Source organism: Poromitra crassiceps, assembly GCF_964638095.1.
Source record: "Poromitra crassiceps genome assembly, chromosome: 1".
Classification (NCBI taxonomy): Eukaryota; Metazoa; Chordata; class Actinopteri; order Beryciformes; family Melamphaidae; genus Poromitra; species Poromitra crassiceps.
The window spans coordinates 18,036,511-18,058,066 of NC_139623.1; the positions used below are offsets into that span (position 1 = coordinate 18,036,511).

General features: G+C 42.4%; 1 protein-coding gene across 1 annotated transcript in view; it reads right to left on the reverse strand.

Moving 5' to 3' along the window:
- The window catches only part of lig3 (ligase III, DNA, ATP-dependent), a 66,320-nt gene that overhangs the window by 21,615 nt on the left and 23,149 nt on the right, over window positions 1–21,556 (reverse strand). Inside the window, exons 5-11 of the mRNA XM_083636343.1 lie at window positions 20,783–20,934; window positions 18,362–18,528; window positions 17,159–17,236; window positions 16,864–17,032; window positions 10,954–11,109; window positions 5,257–5,388; window positions 1,976–2,055 (exon numbers count right to left, since the gene is read on the reverse strand). Of these exons, the coding sequence (XP_083492469.1) occupies window positions 1,976–2,055; window positions 5,257–5,388; window positions 10,954–11,109; window positions 16,864–17,032; window positions 17,159–17,236; window positions 18,362–18,528; window positions 20,783–20,934 (934 nt within the window). The remainder of the gene's footprint in view (window positions 1–1,975; window positions 2,056–5,256; window positions 5,389–10,953; window positions 11,110–16,863; window positions 17,033–17,158; window positions 17,237–18,361; window positions 18,529–20,782; window positions 20,935–21,556) is intronic.

Genomic DNA, 21,556 nt, shown 5'->3' on the forward strand with positions numbered 1-21,556 from the left:
CAAGATAATGATGATTAATGACTTTATCAGCAAATCCGATTTGCCTGTAATGTGAACATGGCCTCTGTTACAGGGACAGCATTCCTGTGAGAAGCATCAACACCAAGCGAGGCTGCAATGAGGATATTGAAAGACAAAATCCTACATCGCACCAAAGCATACAATGTATTTTAATTGACTTTCTGACCACCCGCCTCAGTGCTTATTATGAGGCCAGAATAACAGATGCTGCTGGCCATTGGGAAAGCTAACCCTTTACTTTTGGTTTTATTTATTGTGTATGATTCAACTTTTTATCTATGATTTTATATTATTGCATGTTTTTGTAGATTGTTGGGACTTCACTGGCCTGGAACAAACGGCTGGACTGGGGGGGGGAGCTAGGCCTATTTTTAATTTTATATTTTTTATAGTTTTCATTTGCAGGTTAAACTGTCAGCTGAGCTCTATTATTGAAGCTTTGGCTAAAGGCCAGAATTTTCGTAGTTAGAAAATTTGGGGTGTGCACAGACAGGCGAAAAAAGTCTGTGCATGGGAGCCTTGCGGAGTGGGCGCGTCAGCTGATTTGACATCACTTGTCCGCACGGACACTCGCTCTCCTCGCCGATGCGTTAGGTATAATTCAAGCTTCACGCTTCTTATGTCCACCGGAACCTGTCAATCCACACAGCGGTCTCACCTATGGCAATGATGTTGCTTTTTTGTTGTTGCTTAATCCGCTCTGATGTGAATGAGACCGCTGAAGTGGCTGGCATCTTTTTTGAGCAAGTGGTGTGCCTCCTGACAGAAAAAGCCATTGTGGTTCTGAACCACGATGGCGAGAGACGGGTGGCTTGACAGGTTCCTGAACCGTTCAGGAACCCGTCAAGCCACATGTCTCTCGCTGAAAAGTCGTCCTGGCTAACTGTCACTCTCTGTGCTGTAGACGTCCCTAGCTTTCAACCGTGTCATCTTGTGTGAGACTGGAGATGTTTTGCCTGCATGCTGTGGATCTACTCACACACTCCATCTTCCAGCTCACAGCTGGCTTCCTTTCTCTCAGACCCTGCATTCGTGCTCTTTTCTTACCCAACTCCATGAAATGTTCAAGTTCACCTTATTGTTGTAATCATTCTCTCATTCTATATTCTAAATTAAAATGAAAAAATACCTAAAGAAGGGAATTTTGCGTGAATGCAAAGTGAAAAAATTATGTAAATATGTTTTTAAAACTAATTATGATTTGTTTGCAAAATACCTGTTGCCACATATACAAAATACTTGTGCTAATCAAACTAAAATAATTAAAAATGTAACACCACAATAACACTGCGAGTGTCACTCACTCAATCACTCACTGACTTTTACAAAAGTTTACAAAAGAGTTGGACTAGATAGAGCAAACACTTCAGCCAAGAAAGTGTCTTTGAATATATTGGACTGCACTTTTGATTTTTTTTGTGATTTTGTCTTTCTGTATTTTTTGGTCTGACTATTGATGTGCCCGCTATGCTGCATACTTAGACTAAGTCAAATTCCTCGTATGTACGTAATCTGATTACCTACTGTGGCAATAAAAGTGATTCTGATTCTGAACAGAGACCAAACTGTCGATAGCATTAGGCCATGGCCACACTGAACAGTTGTGTCGGTCTGTCTCATCATTTCAATTAATTTGAATGGACAGCTGTCCATTGTCCGGACAGCGCTGTCAGATTTCCCACCCGTTTTGTCAGACAGAACGCTCGAACCAGTTGAACTGTATCTGAACGGATGGATTCGTCACCCTCCGTTTAGCAAATCACAGTCGAGGGGGGTCTCTTCTGCCACGGCCTGAATGTTGACATTTCAAAACAGCCCAACAGAGATAAATGTATCGGTCTATAATTCTGTCAGTTTTCCAACGGATCAGTGTGGCCGCAGCCTTGCTATCTGCAAACTAATTAGATGTTTGCACTATCGACAGCAAGGGGAAATGTTTGTTCACTGGGCTCACCTCTCCATGAGACTCACGCCGTTGAAGTAGATGCAGTCGAAGACAAAAAGGCACACTTTGGCATCTTGGAAGGCTGCTTTCTGAAGGGAGACAGAGACTCATAATACTGTGGGCAATTAAATCTTTAAAGGCAAAAATCCCACCCAAAGGTAAAATAAAGTGTAGATATATTTCTCTTGAGTTACTTTAATCGGCAAAAACAACTACAGTTGTTTTGACGTAATAATTTTGTCCACAAACTTAAAGGAACAGCAGCTCACCCTAAAATCCAAAATACATCCTGTATTTTTCCTCTCACCTGTAGTGCTAATTATCCATCTAGATCGTTTTGTGTTAGCTGACCATGAGCTAGTAGCAACTAGAGCAGCAGCTAGCTAGCAGGTAGTGGGTGTAGTTCGGTCAAAGATAGAACATAGTTCCTACATGAAACTGCTCACAACAAGGTCTTTGGATTATCTTGGGTAACTGGATCATGATTTATGGAAAGAGACATTGCTGTCGAGTTTTTCAAATTAATTTGTTTGGTGCTTTGAGCAGCACAAGCCGAGTGCCATCCAGTTCCATTGTATTGAGAGAAGGCAGACACTACACTCTACGGCCGATATCTCCAAAAACCCAGGCAACTATCACAAAACGATCAAGATCAGGGGTTTTCAAAGTGGGAGGCAGGCCTCCCCAGGGGGGCTCCAAGCAGTGTCAGGGGAGGCTCAGTGAATGGAAGTGAAAAGATATTAGATTAGTCATTACATTTAGTTATCAAAAGGAGATCACCTAGAATAGCCTAAATGTGTGTGGTTTGGTTAAAGAGATAGTTCAGAGATACAGTAGTTTTGTGGCATATTACTGTTATTCCCACTTTCCCACAGTCAGAAACTAGTAAATGCTTTCAGACAGACATTTGTAGGCATTTGGTGTAGTCTGAAATTATCAATATCAAGACTATCTTGGCTCAACTGTTTGTGTGTCTAAAGGGATCAAATAACATCATAATAATCCCATAGGCATCCAGGAATTTTGCCCCCAGGAATTATGGGTGGTTGTGGCTCTTTTAAGTCCTGCTTCATAAATTAAAATAAAATAAAATAACACAACAACAAAATTGTCAGCATAATTAATGTCAGGCGCTCTGTTTGCAGGTGCGCGAGACAAGTGCAAACTCCATCACATTGGGAAAACTAGCTTAGCATGAACCTAAAGAGGAATACCCGAAGAGGAATATCGAACATTTAAAGCGGACTGAGAATGTAAGTTTTTCTTCATGTCCATGGGTTCAGGAAAATGCATCTCTCTGCTTTGTGATGTCATTTCACAATTCAAAAGATCCAATTTGCAACAACATCACAAAATAAAGCAGGTCCAGTACCGACTTTCCGAAAGGTGGACAGCTGAAGAGCTGGCAAGACTCAAACCGAACCAAACTGGTTTCAGAGAGGAAAGGGATGTTTTTGGATTGTGGCTGTTGCCAAACGTATTTTTTGTCAGTGTGGCTGCTGAGTAGGGCAAGGTTAAACTGTGGCTCTTACAAAATTATTTTTTGTCAATGTGGTTCCTGAGTGGGGTAAGGTTAAATTGTGGCTTTTGCAAAAGTATTTTTTGTCAATGTGGCTCCTGAGTAGAGCAAGGTTGAGTACCACTGCTGTAAATATAACACTGGTGTTTCTTAATGCATTTGTTACCATCAACAAATCCTATGAATATAACAAAATCAACAATGCGTTTGCTCTACTCCTGTTAATTTCTGATTTCCCATGTTCCCTTTTTACCCTTCAACCTGGAAGTCATTGACTCCAATTGTAAGCTAAAAACCTTTAAATACAGCTTACAAAGAGATAGATTCCATTTTAAAAATTGCTGTTACCATGAAAATTCAGGCTATTGTAGTTATTACCAAATCAAATTCAAATGGGAACAAATTCTTCATTATGACGTTAACTATTTTCAGTGCTAAGGATGGAACTACTTTACTGAGATCGCAAACGTGTTTACGGTCAGTTTATTAAGTTGGTTGGCCCGGTGCATTGCAATGATAAAATATGCTGTCCAGAGCAATGCATGACTCTTTGACATGTTTTTAATACAACAGACTTCTATGGCTACTGGGACATGGCTTTATTGGGCCCCCGGCTACATGGACAAGACTTGTGGGCAAAACAAAATCATTACTGATTTGATTATTACCTCTGCCAAGGAGGTTATGTTGTTTGTCAGCAGGATTATGGAAAAACTACTGGCCTGACTTTCATGAAACTTCATGGAAGGGTGTAGTATGGGCCCAGGGAGATCCAGATCTGCCTGGTAACCAGCCCCAATTAATCCTTCATTAGGGTCTCTGGATGCAAGCCTATCCACCACTGATTCAGTGACATATTTTTCAGGCCCAACTGATCGGTTGCTGTCTGTATCCCCCAGATAAGTCCCCGTTCACACAGGATGCCGAAGCAACGCTTAACCTAAGCTCTACCTAAGCTGAACCCACAAGTTTCATTTAGGCGTCCTTGTTAACAGGCGAAGCCGTTCACACCACCCGCGTGCGCCACGCCGAAGCCACGCTCACTTGCTCAAGCGATCGTTCAGAATTCACGCCTATTCCAAGCGTGACGCATGCTGAAGCAGAGCATTGATCTGTCAAGCCAGGCATGAAGTCAATGGGAGTTGTGGGCGGGTTCAAGGCGCCGAGAGGAAAAGAGAAGGCTTCTTGTGTGAACGACTCAGCGTGAGCCTGCCTCAAGCTTCAGTTCTGCTGACGTTAGGCGTCCTGTATGAACAAGGGCTAAGCCTCTGTAGCCACACTCGTCCAAAGGCCAATAGTGAGTGCCATAGTGTTGGTCTTCTTAAGCTTGTTCTTCAACTTGCCTTTGATGTCTTCATACTTTTTCTCTGTCATGTTCATGAAGTAGGTTCTTGATGGACCTGGGATTGAAACTGGAAATCATCTTCTGGAAGCCTTCATCCGCCACCAACTGTGATTCATATGGGGCTGGATACCAGGCTAGATCAGACTCACGAACAAGCAATAATAGCGAATAATAGCATGCTTTGCCAGAGATCTGTGCTCTCAGATCCCTTCGAGTTTTCATAGGATTTGTTGACAGTAAAAAAAACACCAGTGTTAACCTTTAACACTGAGCTGATCATTGCCTTGGGACTACAGGTGGAAACTAGCCCTTGGGCTATAACCTGGCATGTTTACTGTACGGCTGTACTGTTCATTAACGTGTAAAGTCCCATTCTTTAAATAAATGAATCTGAATCTGAATCTGAAAAGCCTGGGTGTATCTCACCTTGTGAACACCCAAGGTCCCAAAGGGCAGGGGTTTGCTGGTCATTGTGTCGATGAGGAGGACCTCAGCATCCAATATCATACTGTGGCCACCAGGGAAAGCCTGGGGGATGTACTCTTTAAAATGGGCCACCTGAAACATTAACATGATAGACAGGCTTAGGCATTGACCGGAAACCTTGAATTGAAAGGTGTACAAAGAAATCAGAACAAAACAATCATTAATATTATTTGGAACAATAACAGAAATCAAAGAATCAAAATGTATGCATGTTGCTACGTCTCTCGTTGCCGGTTACGCTTCCATAGAACTCATTTTGTCTTCGCGTCAATCACATTCTCTGTAGACTGAAAGGTGCTCCTCCAGGTAGCTGTCATCAATACCAATGTGACAAGCTGAAATAGCAGCTAGGTAAATGAATTAATTAATTTATTTGATAAATCAAAAAACAGAGTACACCACAAGCATACAGTACAAAATAATTCATCACAAAAACACAAAAAAAGTTGTCAACTTATTTCCATTGTGGTAGACTTTAAAAGGTAAAGAAAGGGGCTCTTATGATCAAAAACGTCCTTCACAATTCTGGGGGTGGGGGGGTGGCGGAGAGGCCTAGAAGTATTTGGATGGGTTTAGGCACATGGCTGTACACATCCCCAAGAAAATCCTCATTTATAAAAGCCCCAAGCAAGGCTTTTTATTCCTGTCTTTCTAGTGGTTTGATGGGCTAATGAAATTAAGCTATTTATCCTAGTTTATATTAGGGATGTAACGATAAACGGTTTTAATGATAATTCCTTACGATAACCGTACCGTTTTAAATTTTCATTATCGTTAAAACCGTGGAACCGTGATTACAGTGCATTGAAAAACATGGTAAATACTGTCCATCATCAACCAAAGTTGGCAACAGTCTCCCAGATGCAGACGTGCAGCCTTTGAGAAATGATTTCAGTGAGTGTATCAATTAGGGATGGGCATTTCTAGCAAAAACACTATTCGAAATTCGCTGGCCAAATTCGAATTTAATTCGAAATTCGAAAATAAAAATGTGAAAAAAATTAAAAATGTTTTTTTTTTTTTTTTTGTGTGAGTGAAATGTTGCATTGTCTCCCCTGATTCTAAGTCTACGGCTTTATTAATTAATATAAAAAGCTTCTGCTGTGGATTTTTAGCTCAAACAAGCATTGCACCACTGAAGTAAAGAACATGTTACATGACATTGACATTTTCGAAAATAAAAAACAGTTTTGACAATCATGAGTGGTTCATTAAATATTTAGTAGGCTCAGGTCTGAGTGCCAAAGGGGTGCCAAAGTCACCCCCTCTCCCTCTTCATGGGATTTCATCCGCCATTCATTTTTCCATAAACCTTGCTTAAAATGCTTATAAAAATTGTTTTACTTGCTCAAACCAAGCAATTTGACTATACTTAGAATCAGGGGAGACAATGCATCATTTCACTTTTTCGAATTTCGAATTTCAATAATAAAAGTCGACCTTGATAATAACAACGATTATTCGAAAATTCGAAATTCGATGCCCATCCCTAGTATCAATCCTTTTTGGGTCTGAGTTTTCAATATAAAACGTCGTAAAATGATTTCAGTGAGTCTCAGTACTTTTTGAACATTTTCAGCAATTTTTTTGACTAATACTGTGATAATACGATAACCGTGATAATTTTGGTCACGATAATCGTCACGATACCGTTACATCTCCCTAGTTTATATATGGCTCATGGCCTCATGCTGAGAGAGTGAATGCAATGTCAATGAGAGAGTGAATGCTTTGCTAAACCCCTGCCTCCGGCCTAGCGGAGCCGACGTAGCACACAAGTACAAAGGGCTTCCCGAGGAGCAGACTTTTTCTATCTCAAAACAATTGAAAACCACTGTCATGTTAAAGCAGAGCAAGGAGATCGATTTTATTTCACCAGAGCCGAAGGCAGCAACACAAAAGACTGATGGAAATAACAGAAGAGAAGGTATGCCCCACTAAACTGGTATCCAGCATTGACAGTAGATACAGTAAACACGATTCTGCCTGACCAATCAGTCGTCTGCAGTGTTTTCACGTCACCGTGTGTTACCAGGTCCACAGCGCTGGAACCTCAACAAAGCAGGGACCAAAACTAGCACGACTCAACCCGGGCTGTCCATGTTTTTGATCGGTGGAATGAGACAAAAAAGCTAGACGAGCTGGGCGGGGCCGCGCTGATACCAGCGATGGAAATGGCCCATGTGTGTCCAGGCCCAGGGCTCATCATGCCCACCATGTGTGTGTGTGATGTCACAGAAATAATTTGCAGAGGTCTACTTAGTTTCTCAGAAGCCCTCCTGTCCTGCCTGTCGCTTCTCAGAAACAAGCCTCTGAGTGGACAGAGCACTACAAACCACAACTGCCGTTTGCTTCAAGAGGAAACCTGCCTATCTGCTGCCAAAAGGGCCTAAACACCTCTGCCCTTTTCACACCTAGAAAACCCCCACTTTGCACTCAACAAGAACAAGAACAGCTCAGAAGTTAACTGAAAATGCATGCTGACATAGGCATGAGCACATCATTTTTAATAATCTATTCATATCCTAATTAATATTAGGTCAATATGAGATTAGTGTACGGTAATTGTGTTAATATTCCATGAAATACTTAGGCCTATAGATTCAAATTATATTTTCTAATGTTAGAACTAACTGGTCAAGATGAGCTCTGGGGCAGCTGTAGCTCAGGAGGTAGAGCGGGTCGTCCACTAATTGCTTTGGATAAAAGAGGTCAGTGGTTCGATTCCCGGCTCCTCCAGTCTGCATGTCGAAGTGTCCTTGGGCAAGACACTGAACCCCAAATTGCTCCCGTTGGTGTGCCCTGCGTGGTAACCTGCCGCCATCGGTGTGTGAATGGGTGAATGTACCTACTGACTGTAAAGTGCTTTGGATAAAAGCGCTATATAAATGCAGGCCATTTACCATTTACCATAATAAGACTGCTGGTAGCTGGACGTATCTCTGTGTTATGAGGAGCCAGAGCTGAAGGACTCGAGTCCGGTCTCGGACCGATTTTTGGCGGTCTTGGTCTCGTCTCGGTCTTGGCGTCAGAATGACTCGGACTCGACTCACTCTCGGTAGTGCTGTGACTCGGAATTGAATGGGTCTCGGGAGTGTATATGACTCTGACTTGAATTGGTCTCGGATTAATTAAATTTATGTTACAATCAGAAGATGTCCCCGTCGGCGAGTGTGATAAGGCTGGCGCAGGTTGGCACCTCAAAACACATAGCAGTGGGGCTGAGCGTATCGGGCGAGAGGAGCCGACCTCACGTTACTAACTAACGTTACAGATAATGTCCAGGAAAAAAACACAAGCTGCCAAACTGACTGCAAAACTACAGTAACTTTTCAGGACTCATGAATGTTCGGTAAAAAGCAGTAGGATTCACTTACTATGAATCAGTGATACTCAACTTGCAGCCGGCGGCCAACATGCGGCCCGCTGAATAAGTGTCCAAATGTTCATGTCATTCTGGCCAATACTCCACTTCTGTTATAGCATTTCAGTCTGGAATATGGAATATCTTTCAATAATCTATGATTTAGCTGCTAAATTGTCAAATACCGCTGTCTGCTTGCTACCCAGGCAGGCACTTATGTATGTACTTAACCTAACTAACTTAATTAACTATCCGGTGTGCACAACATTGTCAGACTAAACTCCAGCTGACACCCCAAAAACCTACAATCCGCTACGGAAAAATGTATATTGTTTGTTTATTAACTGGCCCCTGCCTTCTATCATTTCACGAAAATGCCCCCGGGCAAAGCAAGTTGAGTACCCCTGCTATGAATGAAGCTGCTGGTCGTGCCAGATATCATCACAGACAGATCGCTATACATCCACTCGTGTTATTCCCCAGTTACTGATGTTAACAACTTATTAAAACGAATACAAAGCTTTACTAGACGGCACAGATGGCTTCTCATTTCAACAAATTAACGTAACTTTGAGATAGCTGCACTTGGGCTAGTCCATTTTATTTTTCCCCTCAAAGCAAAGATACCGCATACCAGCACGCACCCTGGACGGCTAACGTCATGGAGACGCAACGCTCTCTAGGATCATGGCAATAACATCAGCCAAATGCTTTGATACAATAGAATGATTTAACACTACTATTTAGCATTAAGGACTGGTGAATTTGAACATATCTGTCAGTGGAATGGTAGATGTTCACGCATGACTGGAGAATGTTATTTGCTTACCTTTGTGAGAATAAACCAATAAACAGAGCAAAGATGGCCTTGTGGTGTTGTTGTTAGATAATCTGCTGGTCAGAGGCACGATTGGATAAAATGATAAGATGTTGATGTAAATTCATAAAGATGTCGATGATTCTGCGAAAGGGAGCTGCCTGGAGCCCAGAGGACATCAAGGTACCAAGGTATGCACAGAGAAGAGGAAAAACACCCTAAGCAGCCTCCAAAAATCTTGTGAAAGCTTTAGGTTTATATTAACTGAAATGTGACATGTTTAACAATTCTGCACATATAGTACACATGCATGTATTTGGATATAATCTCAAACTTTAAGAATGGTTCCTTGTTTATTTATTCCTAATCGAAGTTATCCCAGCCTGGCAAAGGTCTGAAGGCTGGCTCCCCAAATCCTACAACAATGAGTCTTGTTTACTAACGTTCATAGTTGATAACGTTACAGCAATACAGTTACGGTTTCGTACTCACTGTAAGATCAAGTGTTTAACATTTATGTTATCTTATTTTTTTGAATAGAATGTTTGACCCCAACATACAACATAATTGTTGTACCTAGCCCACTGGAGCTAGCCTCGGTAGCCACCGCCATGTTGAATAGTGAAAGAACTACAAGGCACAGGCGCTTCTCGGTGGCGTCACACCCGGTCTGCCTAGAGCTCACCCGTAGCTGCCGCTGATTAGGTCGCCTGGGCACGGGCCGGTTTAAACTCCAATCTTGAGCCGAGACCAGATGGTGGGATTGTGAATTTGTGAACTCAATACCGCCCCATCTGGTGGAGTCAGGTTAGTTCCTTGATGCCACAGGGCTAAAAGCAATGATACAATTTAGGCGAAGATTGTGGAAAAATGTGTGTCATTGATGGTTTGAAGAGCTCAAGTCACCTATATACTTGTCAGAAAAATTCACAACTGGCCTTAAATGAAAGCTAAGAAGGTTCCCTTTAAAATAGGACCAAAAACAATCGTACAAAAGATTGAAAAATGTCCTGACCATTAGCCTAAACCAGGATATTCACCAGCGTCTAAAATGCAATTTACTTTAGGGGTGGTTAACTTCACAAGCTGGTAACTGTGTCACAGCTACCACTCAGGAATGGCTATCATACCAAAATATCATCTACAGACATGTATCTTATAAAAAATCATAAGCACGTTTTGCCACCTTGAGTGGTACCGACAAGTGACATTTTGAGCTCTGGCCCATGGACTATAAGGGATGTGTGTGTGTGTGTGTGTGTGTGTGTGTGTGTGTGTGTGTGTGTGTGTGTGTGTGTGTGTGTGTGTGTGTGTGTGTGTGTGTGTGTGTGTGTGTGCTTGCATGTATGTATGTATGTTTATTAGACTGACTGGTATGGAGCCTAGGGGATGTGTGTGGGACATGTGTGTGCGTGTGCTTGCATGTACTGTATGTATGTTTATTACACTGACTCACCTTGTGTGGCAACACCGGCTTGAGGCTGCGGCTGAAGTAGCGGAAGTTGTCTCCACTCTTGTGGACCTGCACACGTTCTCCGTCATACTTTATCTCAGAATACATGCCGTTGGGGCATTTCTTCATGGCGTACTCAATGGATTTGCATGCTTCTGCCTGGAATTACAAAAGAAAAAAAAATCGTTTATTTTTGGTTTTTAACACATTCACTGCCAGCCATTTTTTTTTTACTGTAGGTAGCTTCTGCCAGAGGGTTTTTTTGAGGATTCTGGCTCATCTTTCAAGACCCGAGGATTCTTTTCTGCTAAGATTTTGTGAACACAAAATATCTCAAAAGAACTAATAGAATGTGTGCTTCTCTGTCTAAAAGAGTTAGTTTGTAGAGTTAGTAGTTATGTAGGCATTAGCACTTGAATACAGCATGGTTTCAGCGTCTGAAAATTTAAGCTGAGATAAATAGCTTTTTGTGAAATTCGATAGAACAGTCACTTTAACCATTCATTTTTGGCATCAGTAAGACTTCAGACATCTAAACAATAGTTTTGAACAGTAATTTCCTCCATAACAGCAGGAAACCCCCCTCTACTTCAAACTCCTCCCTCCGTGTGTGTTCTTCTTGGCTGCAGCGGGCGTGTCACAAGCTCGTTTCTGCTGCTGCTGCTGCTGCTGCTCCTGTCTGCTGGCGGCCGCTGGGCGAGGATGGGCTCGCTCGTTTCTTGGGGTTTCGGTTGAGAAACCCCAAGAAACAGGGTTTCTTTTGCGATTCTGGTCTTATTTATGCTGCGTGTTTCAAAGTGTGTTGCACCCATAATCTATTATGCAAATTTGCAATCCCCCACCGCCAGCAATCAGCGCGAAAGCGAAAGCGTTTTCGCCAATCCATTTTACAGTATGAGAATGGTTTCATTGCGCGTTCCCCTGCAGTTTTGGCTCGGCTTTTTCTAGAATGGAGAGCACTGTCGCCACTTAGTGGGTCGGTGGAATGGGTTGTACACGTTCGGTGGCTTCAATATTTATATAAGAGATGTAAAAGGGTTAGATCAACGTCCCACCGTACGTCATTGGCAGTCAACTGTTGGATTTTTTTTGACGTATCAACACGTCATTGGCAGTGAACGTGTTAATAGATTACCTTCACGTATCTCGAGAACCGTTGGTCCGATCGACTTCAAACTTGGCGAGTGCGCTAAGGGGCATCTGACGGAGTGCAGTGCCCTGTTTTTGTGCAATTCGGACGTGAAACACGTTCAATATTAATACATTTGTGTTCAATTCTGTGCTCCTTCAAGCCCCAGCCGATCTGGGCGGGTCACTCTGTGACAGTAGGTGAAAAAATTAAACATTGCTGTGAGTAGAGTCGTTGAGAGTGAATGGTGAGAATGGGGGGGGGGGGGGGGGGGTAAAGTAAACATTGCTGTGAGTAAACGTTGGTGAGAATGAGGGGGGACAGCATCCCTCCTCAGGTTCCAATTAAAAAATGTCTTGCAATGCAGCGGAGAGAGGGCAGCATGAAAGGAGCAGAGAATAGTAGGAGAACATGTATTTGTAAGCTGAATAAGCAGCATTAATATTCACAGTGTTATCAAGTCTGTCATGAATAAAATCAAGGGGAAATAATCAGTAGAGCTCAGTGTTCTTAGTTAAGTGAGATTACTAAGAGATTTTTACATGGCTATAATGGTAGGCTATAATGAGTCACGTATTCAGAAATAACATCCTCTAGGGCAGTGTTTCTCAAACTTTTTCAGACCAAGGACCACTTAATCAATAAAAAAAAACTCTGGGACCACCTAACTCCCAAAATATCCCCAAAAACAATAGGCCTACTACTTCAACTGTAAATGACAAATTACAGGCTAATGAAATGACAAATAGCATTAAAGGCCCATTCCGTCGGTTCTGGCGAGAAATAAATGTGCACAAAGTGTTTTTTATTGGCAATGAGTGAATGCGCCTTGACGTAACTTAAAAATGGCGACCAGGGGCGTTTCTCTCCGACCAGCCGTTCAGAAGATACATGGAAATACCGCAGTTTCGAAGGGGTTAGCATTTCCCGCCACAGCTAGAGGATGTGACGTCTGCGCGTTCACGAGCCTCCCTCTTGTCCTGGCTCCGGCGTAAACGAAGAAGACGGCTAACAGGAAATGGCTAACGTTACGTTCGTCGCTAGCTGCTAGCAAAATGAAACAACAACACAGACTCCAGAAAAAGTCCACACTAAATAAATAAATAAATATTTATCTAATGAAGCCCGTCTGGCCAGACAGCAGCAATGTGACCGACATCGGGGGGAAACTAGAGTCAGGACTGTGTTTTCGGTTCATGAAGGAAACTTGCTGCTTGTAGCTACTGTAATGTGGTTTTGAGCAGATAACGTTAGCTGCTTGCTAATGGATTTTCAAGATTCAAGATTTTTATTGTCACTCCGTAGTACAAGTATCTGACCACCTGGTCAGAAACTCTGCTAACATTACCGTCTTGTGTGAAGTAATGCAACCCTAACGTTACTACCGTTATGCTTATGGTCATGGAACATTATTGTTTGACTGCAGTTAGCTGCGGTGGTGAGTCTGCCTAGTATAACCATAACGTTAGCTTGATGCTATACGCGGCTAACTAATAGATTTAGCTATATTTATAGAAATTACCACCAGCCCCACTAATAACGTTACTGTCTTGTGTTGATAATGAATCTAACAGTCGGAAATATGCCTAACGTTAGCCTACTGTCTGTTATGCTTACAGTACATTGTTTGACTGTTCAGTTTGGTCAAGACGTACCGGGGGAGAAGGCTCTGACTGCAGTTAGGTGCAGTGGGACTGCACATAGTAACGTTAGCTTGATGCTAATCGCGGCTAACTAATATTAATTTACATTTATAGAAATTACCACAGAGCTCCACTAATAACGTTACCGTCTTGTGTGGATAATGAATGTAACAGTCGTAAATATGCCTAACGTTACTGTTATGCTTATGAAACATTGTTTGATTGTTCAGATTGGTCAACTCCAGGCATTAGACGGTACTGTACATACAGGGGAAGCAGGGTAGTTCCTGGCTCACGGTAACGTGAATATCCTATCCATTTCCCCACAGCCAAAACACGGCCAAACATGCCACAATAACGTCCGATAATTCATCCAGAATCCTTCCTGGGCATCTCGAGGCTGATCTGACCGATAAATTGTCCAGGTTGCCGTTTTCAAGTGACTTTTATGAGTTAACGTTACATAGCAACCAACACCTCTGCTGTTGCTAGGCAGCTGCTTGTGCGCGTGCGAGTATGGTGGTGCCCGCGCGTCAGCTCGTTCACACGCTGCCTGCAGTTACTCTAACGGCCACCGGCGTCAGTAACAGTGACAATTGACGTAATGGGCCTTTAATAGTATGAGTTGTGCCAAACAAACATTAATATCTTAGTTAGTAGTTAGTAGGTTCTCTCTCTACAACATCCGCAAAATCCGTCCCTTTCTCACAAGAGAAGCGACTCAACTCCTGGTCCAGTCTCTTGTCTCCTCCCGCCTGGACTACTGCAACGTGCTCCTGGCCGGCCTACCTGCCACCGACATCCGACCGCTTCAGCTCATTCAGAACGCTGCAGCCCGTCTGATATTCAACCAACCCAAATTCTCTCACGTCACTCCCCTCTTCCAGGAGCTCCACTGGCTTCCCATCTCGGCCCGCATCAAATTCAAGACACTGGTACTGGCCTACAGGGCAGTACACCAGTCAGCTCCCCGGTACCTGCAATCCATGGTCAGGTTCCAAACCTCTCAGCGCTCCCTTCACTCCTCCACCAGTGCAGGTCGCCTTGCCCCTCCTTCGCTACGGGGGCTCAAAAGTCGCTCATCCCGATCTCGACTCTTCTCGTCCCTGGCACCTCAATGGTGGAACGAGCTTCCACCTTCGGTCAGGACAGCTGAATCACTGCCGATCTTTCGGAAAAGACTAAAGACACACCTTTTCAGGCTCCATCTGGGCCCTTCTTGATCTAACTTCGTTCTCTCTCTTTCTTAAAGGTCCCATTCCGTGCAAAAGCTGTTTTTACTTGTAAATGCATATATACTGCTGTCAGCCCTCCCTGTAATGAGTGGTCACACGCTCAGAACTGCCACAGTTGGATTTGTCCCTATCCAGCGTCCCCCTGCAGTCTCCTCCAAGCCACACCCCCAAACGCGTCGTTTGCCCAGAGAGGAATCTGGAGAGAATATCGACGTCACTAGCTTCCTCCTGCATACTGCGCGGGTCCCTCTCACACAAGCTACCTGCACCATTTAGTCTATAGCCACAAAATTAACACTTCTAGCTGGAGCGACGCCAACTGTACGTGATCCAGCAACTGCAGAGGTGCATTCGGTAAGTCTAGGCATTTTGAGATGTCCTCTTTAGCGTAGTACCGTTAAGTTAACGATAACTCGCAACCTAGCGTGCTGGTCCACAGACGCTAATCTGATTGGCCGCTGGGAGCCTGGGGCGGGCTCTCCCTCAGCGGCCAATGGGAACTGTTAGTTCTGAATATATTATAGAAACAGGCCATTCTTGGGAAGCGACCAGATGAGGAAGTGAGAACTCCGTCACAACAAACGGGGTTGCTATATTTTCGACAGATTAATCCAGAATCATGTTTTATGGACCAGAGACACACGTTTTTAAGAGGTTACAGCTGCACGAATTGGGACCTTTAAAAAAAAAAAAAAAACTAACCAACCTTGTACCACTAACCTAAACTTGTACCACTGTTCCTTCAGAAGTTGTAGTTGTCATAGACTGTGCTCCATAGTTGATTGCTCTATTGCTGACAAAAAATGTGTTATTGTAAGTCGCTTTGGATAAAAGCGTCTGCCAAATGACGTAATGTAAATGTAAATGTAATGTAAATATCTCAAAAACTATACATCACATCGCTTATATTTTGACATTCTGAGTGAGAGCAGAATTAGCTCAAGAGTTTGATGTATAATATATGCATGTCGTGTTAAAGTTGTGTGAACTGTCGCAGTTTTTAAAATGTAAACAGAGTTGGCCGGCCAGAGTCAGACACTCAAGCCTCGCGCCACTTGGGCTCCATAGGGTTCCATTGCCGTTGCGACCCAGTGACGCGGTTTGTTTACCAAAATGCTGCTCGGCTGATATAGTTTTTTGTTTTTGCAGTTTGTTGAAAAATATTTTAAAATACATTAAGTAATATTCTTACACTATACAGATTTGTGAATGGACATATAAGACCAATAAACCAAAACATCCTCTTCTCAGTCTGTTTCCCCCCATCTCTCTGAGCAAGGTTATAATAATTTTGGATTTTTTCATTAGTTTTTATTTTTTATTAGTTTTGACTTTTTGTTTTCAATTTCAGTTTAGTTTTCATTAGTTTTTATGGTGGGTTTGATCGTTTAGTTTATTTTTTGAAAATGCTTAGTTTTAGTTTAGTTTTTATTAGTTTCAGTATTAGTTTTAGTCTTTTTTTGCCCCTTTCCTCTTTTTTTTGTAATATGGGGTGTTTGTCAGGGGTGAGATTCAAAAGGGTCATAAAATATGATAGATCCAGGGAAATAGATTTAATCTCCACTCAAAATATAGGCTTATTATGTATGAAATACTGTAAACTGACAAAGACTAAAACTAAGGACATTTTCTCTTCAATTTTATTTTATTTTAGTTCGTTTTGTAAACACACAATACCGTTTCAGTTAGTTATCGTTTTTTTGTAAAGCTTAGTTTTTAATTTTATTTCAGTTTATTTCATGTTTTTTCAATTCTAGTTTTCGTTTTTTCGTTAGTTTTCGTTAACTATAATAACCTTGTCTCTGAGAGCATATTATTTCATACGCTGTGTGCATTGGTGTGAAGATGGGTGCATTCTGTATCTAAATGCTTGTATTTTGAGCGACTGAGTGAAGGTTGTCCTCACCAACATGGGCTGAACGGGGGTCATCAGCGAGGCCTCGATGGTCAGGAGTTTTCTGGGTCCTGAACCATTTGACGCCTCCTGCTGGTTTCTCAGCACGCGCTCAATCACGTCACCCAGATTGCGAGAGGCCTTGAAGGCATCATAAGCGTTTGGATCCACAGCATCCAAGCTGCATAAAAGACAAGCATGAAAGTCAAATGTCTGGTCTTGCCATGACAAATTCCTTCTTCTTCTTTTTATATTTAAGGGCATAATTTATGGCAAAGTACAGAGTGTAAAAGCCAGGGGAACTTACACATGTTTCGCTCCAGAGTTCATCTTCAAGTCATGCTTAATAAGTCGAATGATACATTTCAGGTCATTGCTGGTGCATCTAAGACAAAGAGAGTATTAACTTACACAGTATTGTCTGAAAATTGTAGAGCAAATCCTCAAATATTAAGGCATTAAAGGAATTAGAAATCTGAACGGTTAAGATCAGAAGGGTTGTAAAATACTACTCATGCTGATAGAAAGATTTGGAACACAAAAATGTGAATCCAACTTCAAAACATTCGGCTTGTTTTGCCACATTGATCTTAAGTACCGCAACCAGGCAGGCTTATTTTTTGAGTGTAGCCGTTTTCTTTATTTCATTCTGTGCTATATTCAATACACTTAATCCAACAGTTTCCAAGATATCATGAGGACAAGCCATAGGCTCACCCTCAACATAGCTGCTGTGGAGGAAAAATATCCATATCCAAATACTGGCTACATGCCTGATGCAGACAGTCTATAAAAAGAAACTATCTAAAACCCTACATCCGCACGCCCCCCCCCCCCACCACCACACACATACACACACACACAGACACACAAATAACTGTGGCTATTATTAACAATGACCATGAAAATAAATCAGCTTTTCTGGTTTTTACACATAGAATCTACGTGTTCGATCCCAGAAGCAAAGTTTAAATTCTAGTGCACTAATACAACTGCCAGTATCTATGTCATAGATACTGGCAGTTGTATTAAGCATCTATCTATGTATAGATACTGGCAGTTGTATTAAGCATCTATCTATGTATAGATACTGGCAGTTGTATTAAGTATCTATCTATGTCATAGATACTGGCAGTTGTATTAAGTATCTATCTATGTCATAGATACTGGCAGTTGTATTAAGCATCTATCTATGTATAGATACTGGCAGTTGTATTAAGCATCTATCTATGTATAGATACTGGCAGTTGTATTAAGTATCTATCTACTGTATGTATAGATACTGGCAGTTGTATTAAGCATCTATCTATGTATAGATACTGGCAGTTGTATTAGTGCACTAGAATTTAAACTTTGCTTCTGAGATGGAACACAAGTCAAATGAATCACGGGCAGGTCCAGCCCTAAAATAGGGAAGGTGAGGAGTCATGATCATTACTTGTATTGTTACTAGTACCAGTGTTAGTACAATTGCTTAGCCCAACCACCAGGGAGATCAATGATGGATTACTTTCTGGCAATATCCTCCAGCTCCGTCTGCTGGTCATCCTCCTTGGTCAGCTGGGCCAGGCGGGTCAGCGATGCGTCCACTTCCTGGATGGTCAGGAGGCTCTTGGCAGCCAGAGGAAATGATTTGCTCTCCTCGAAGAACATCCTCACTGTCTCAGACACATCCCCCTTGGAAATGATAATGACACAGGTTGTACAGATTAGAGATCGACCGATTAATCGGTTGGCCGACTAATTGGGGCCGATTATTGGCGGGGTTTTTTTTTTTTATCCCATTTTTATCACCATTAGTGCTAATTTAATTCATTCATCCTGGTTGATGCTCCACCCTCTGCCGATCTGGGGATAGCCGAAACTGGCTCCATGCTTCCTCAGGAGACATGGGCAGTAGCCAGCCGCTTCTTTTCACCTGACAAGGGAAGCTTCACTAGTAGGACATAGCACGTGGGAGGATCACGCTATTCCTACAAGTTCCCCTCCCTCCGAACAGGCGCCCCTAATGACCAGAGGAGGCACCACATCAGCAACCAGGATATTGCATGTTTTGGTGTGGGGTTCCTATATGAAGGAAACCCCCAGGGGGCATGGGGAGAACATGCAAACTCCACACAGAAAGGCCCTTTTGACGACCCCACCCGGGCGGTGGGCACTCGAGGACATGCGGACGGGCACGCACTCCTTCAGCGCTCACAGCGTCCCAGGTGGGAATCGAACCCAGGACCTTCTAGCTGTGAGGCGACAGTGTGATGATTGCCGTTTTTAATTAATCGGCATCGGCCACTGCCTGTGCTCAGAAGGCAGATTTTTTTATTATTATTAAAAAATATATTATTATTATTATTATTATTATCGGGGGGTTCCTATCTGGAGCAAACGAACATGCAAACTCCGCACAAAAAGGCTGGTTATTACAAATTAGTGTTTGGGATTCCCTGCTGCAGCTGAACAACTATGCCACCCCTCCCCCACATTGGTGCAGGCAGAGCAGGCAGCGTGAAACTTCAAAAGGTACTCCAATCAGACAAATGACGGTAACACTCACATTCCAGTTTTCAAAGATCAATATACATTTAGTGTCTGTAACATTATGATTGCGGGTGAACATCGAGTATAAATTGCCACGCATTGTTTTTAAGCCGGGCATGAGATGAGATGGCTTCAGCGTTTCACTTGAAGTGAATCACTCTTGCTCTCAGTCAAAGGAGCTTCACAAAGGTGGGGGCTTTTGCCCACACTCACACACACACACACACACACACACACACACACACACACAGGAGGAGCGGGGGTTAGTAAAAGTGATCGTCTCAGCAGCTGCAGATGGGCTTTTGTAGCCTACGTTGTCCAATTGTAACTTGTTCAACGGAGTCCCCTTCTAAACAGCGACAGCGTGCCGTGGAGCAATCCCTGTGTCGGCTTTCGCTTTCATGTACCACACTCTCCCTCTCTCTCTTTCTTTCCCCCTCACTCCCTCCCTCTGTCTCACAAAACTGAAAAAAATTAACCCCTTCCTCCCGACTGCAACATCTCTGTCTCTCTCTCTCTCTCTCTCTCTCTGGGCAGTTTACACCAAAGAGCCGCGATGAGATGAAACTGTTGCGACTGTCAACAGTTCATATAAACGTAAACAAACATACAAAAACATGCTCTGGGACCGTTTGTAAGGTGGTGAAAAAGTTTTGAGCCCTGTACCAAAACTCTCATGCACCCATAAGCCTAACCAGAGATTTTCAATATACTGGATATGGTGTGTGTCTTGCTTTTGATATCCAACTGTCTCTGGCCTAATAGTTTCCTCAGTCACCATCATCTTTCGTAAACACAACTCCCATCAAATCTAATTAAAACAGCTACATTATTATTATTATTATTATGGTTAATGTATAAAATACTGCAGTTGAATGAGGTCTCTGACATACATGCTTTCCCTTAAATACCCTACCAGTCATTTCTGAAATCTACTGCATAACCCAATGCATTTTTCTATTTCATTAATAAATAAAAATCTAAAGCAGGTTACTGGCCAAGATATCTTATATTACGGTACATGTAATTGTTGTATTAAATTTTCAATGTGCATAAATGGATAATGGAATTATCATTAACTACATGATTTTTTTTTACACAAATAGTTTCATTATTAACAGTATATTTAAATCGTCGTATTTTATCGAATGCAAAAAATAATAATAATAATAATCTGCATGATATATCGGCCACCCTGCTCTCTAAATATTGGCATCGGCCATTGAAAAACCCATATCGGTCGACCTCTAGTACAGATCATTTCTTGACATTTTGTTCCTCTATCAACCTTCATATGGGAGTATGTCAAGAGTCGATTAACCTAGAATGAGATATCCAGTGAGGTTTATTTTCAGTCGAGTGGGAATATCTGTCTGAGAACATGTAGTGTACTGACCTGCTCCAGATCTCGCACCATGGCATCCTGGTTGCCGTTAAAGATGCGGCTGAAGAGTTTGACGATCTGTTTGTCATTGAGGTTGTAGACACTCTTTACCACACCTGGCAGCAGCAGCTTCACTGTCAGGTAAACATCTCCATGGAACTTATCTGGGATGGAGGAGCAGAAAATGTACAAAATTCACTTATCTAGAACAAACCTGGCCAGCCTGGATTTTGCCACAACTACCGGTATGCTGCTGAAATGCAGACAGACTAATTCTACTTTCATCAAACAGTGTGATAGCAAAAGGATATTCACCTCCTTTCAAAAACGATTTATTGTGGGGAGGTGGTATACAAAATAAGCATAAGCCAGCGGTTTTCAAACATTTTTGTGCCCCTAAATAGTAGGGGTGGGGGAAAAAATCGATTTGCCTAAGTATCGCGATTTTTAATGTCACGATCTTTTGAATCGATCTTTTATTCCAGAATCGATAATCGCAAAAAAAAAAAAAAAAAAAAAAATTGGTGCTTGCAGTCAGGCCACTCAGTGAACAGCAGGCCAGGCGCCGCCTACTGGTTTACTAGTGGTTTTATTACTTTATTAGTTAGTCTGAAGTAATAATTGCAGTTCAGGGTTAAAGTGGGTGCATCTCATTGTAAAATTGGACTTCAAACGGCCCAAATCTGGCTTCAAATGGCCCAAATTGGGCTTCAAATGGCCCAAATTTCACGCGCGTCGGCCCATATCGGCCTGGCCTGCTTGGTATCTAATGCCCGGCCTGAATTA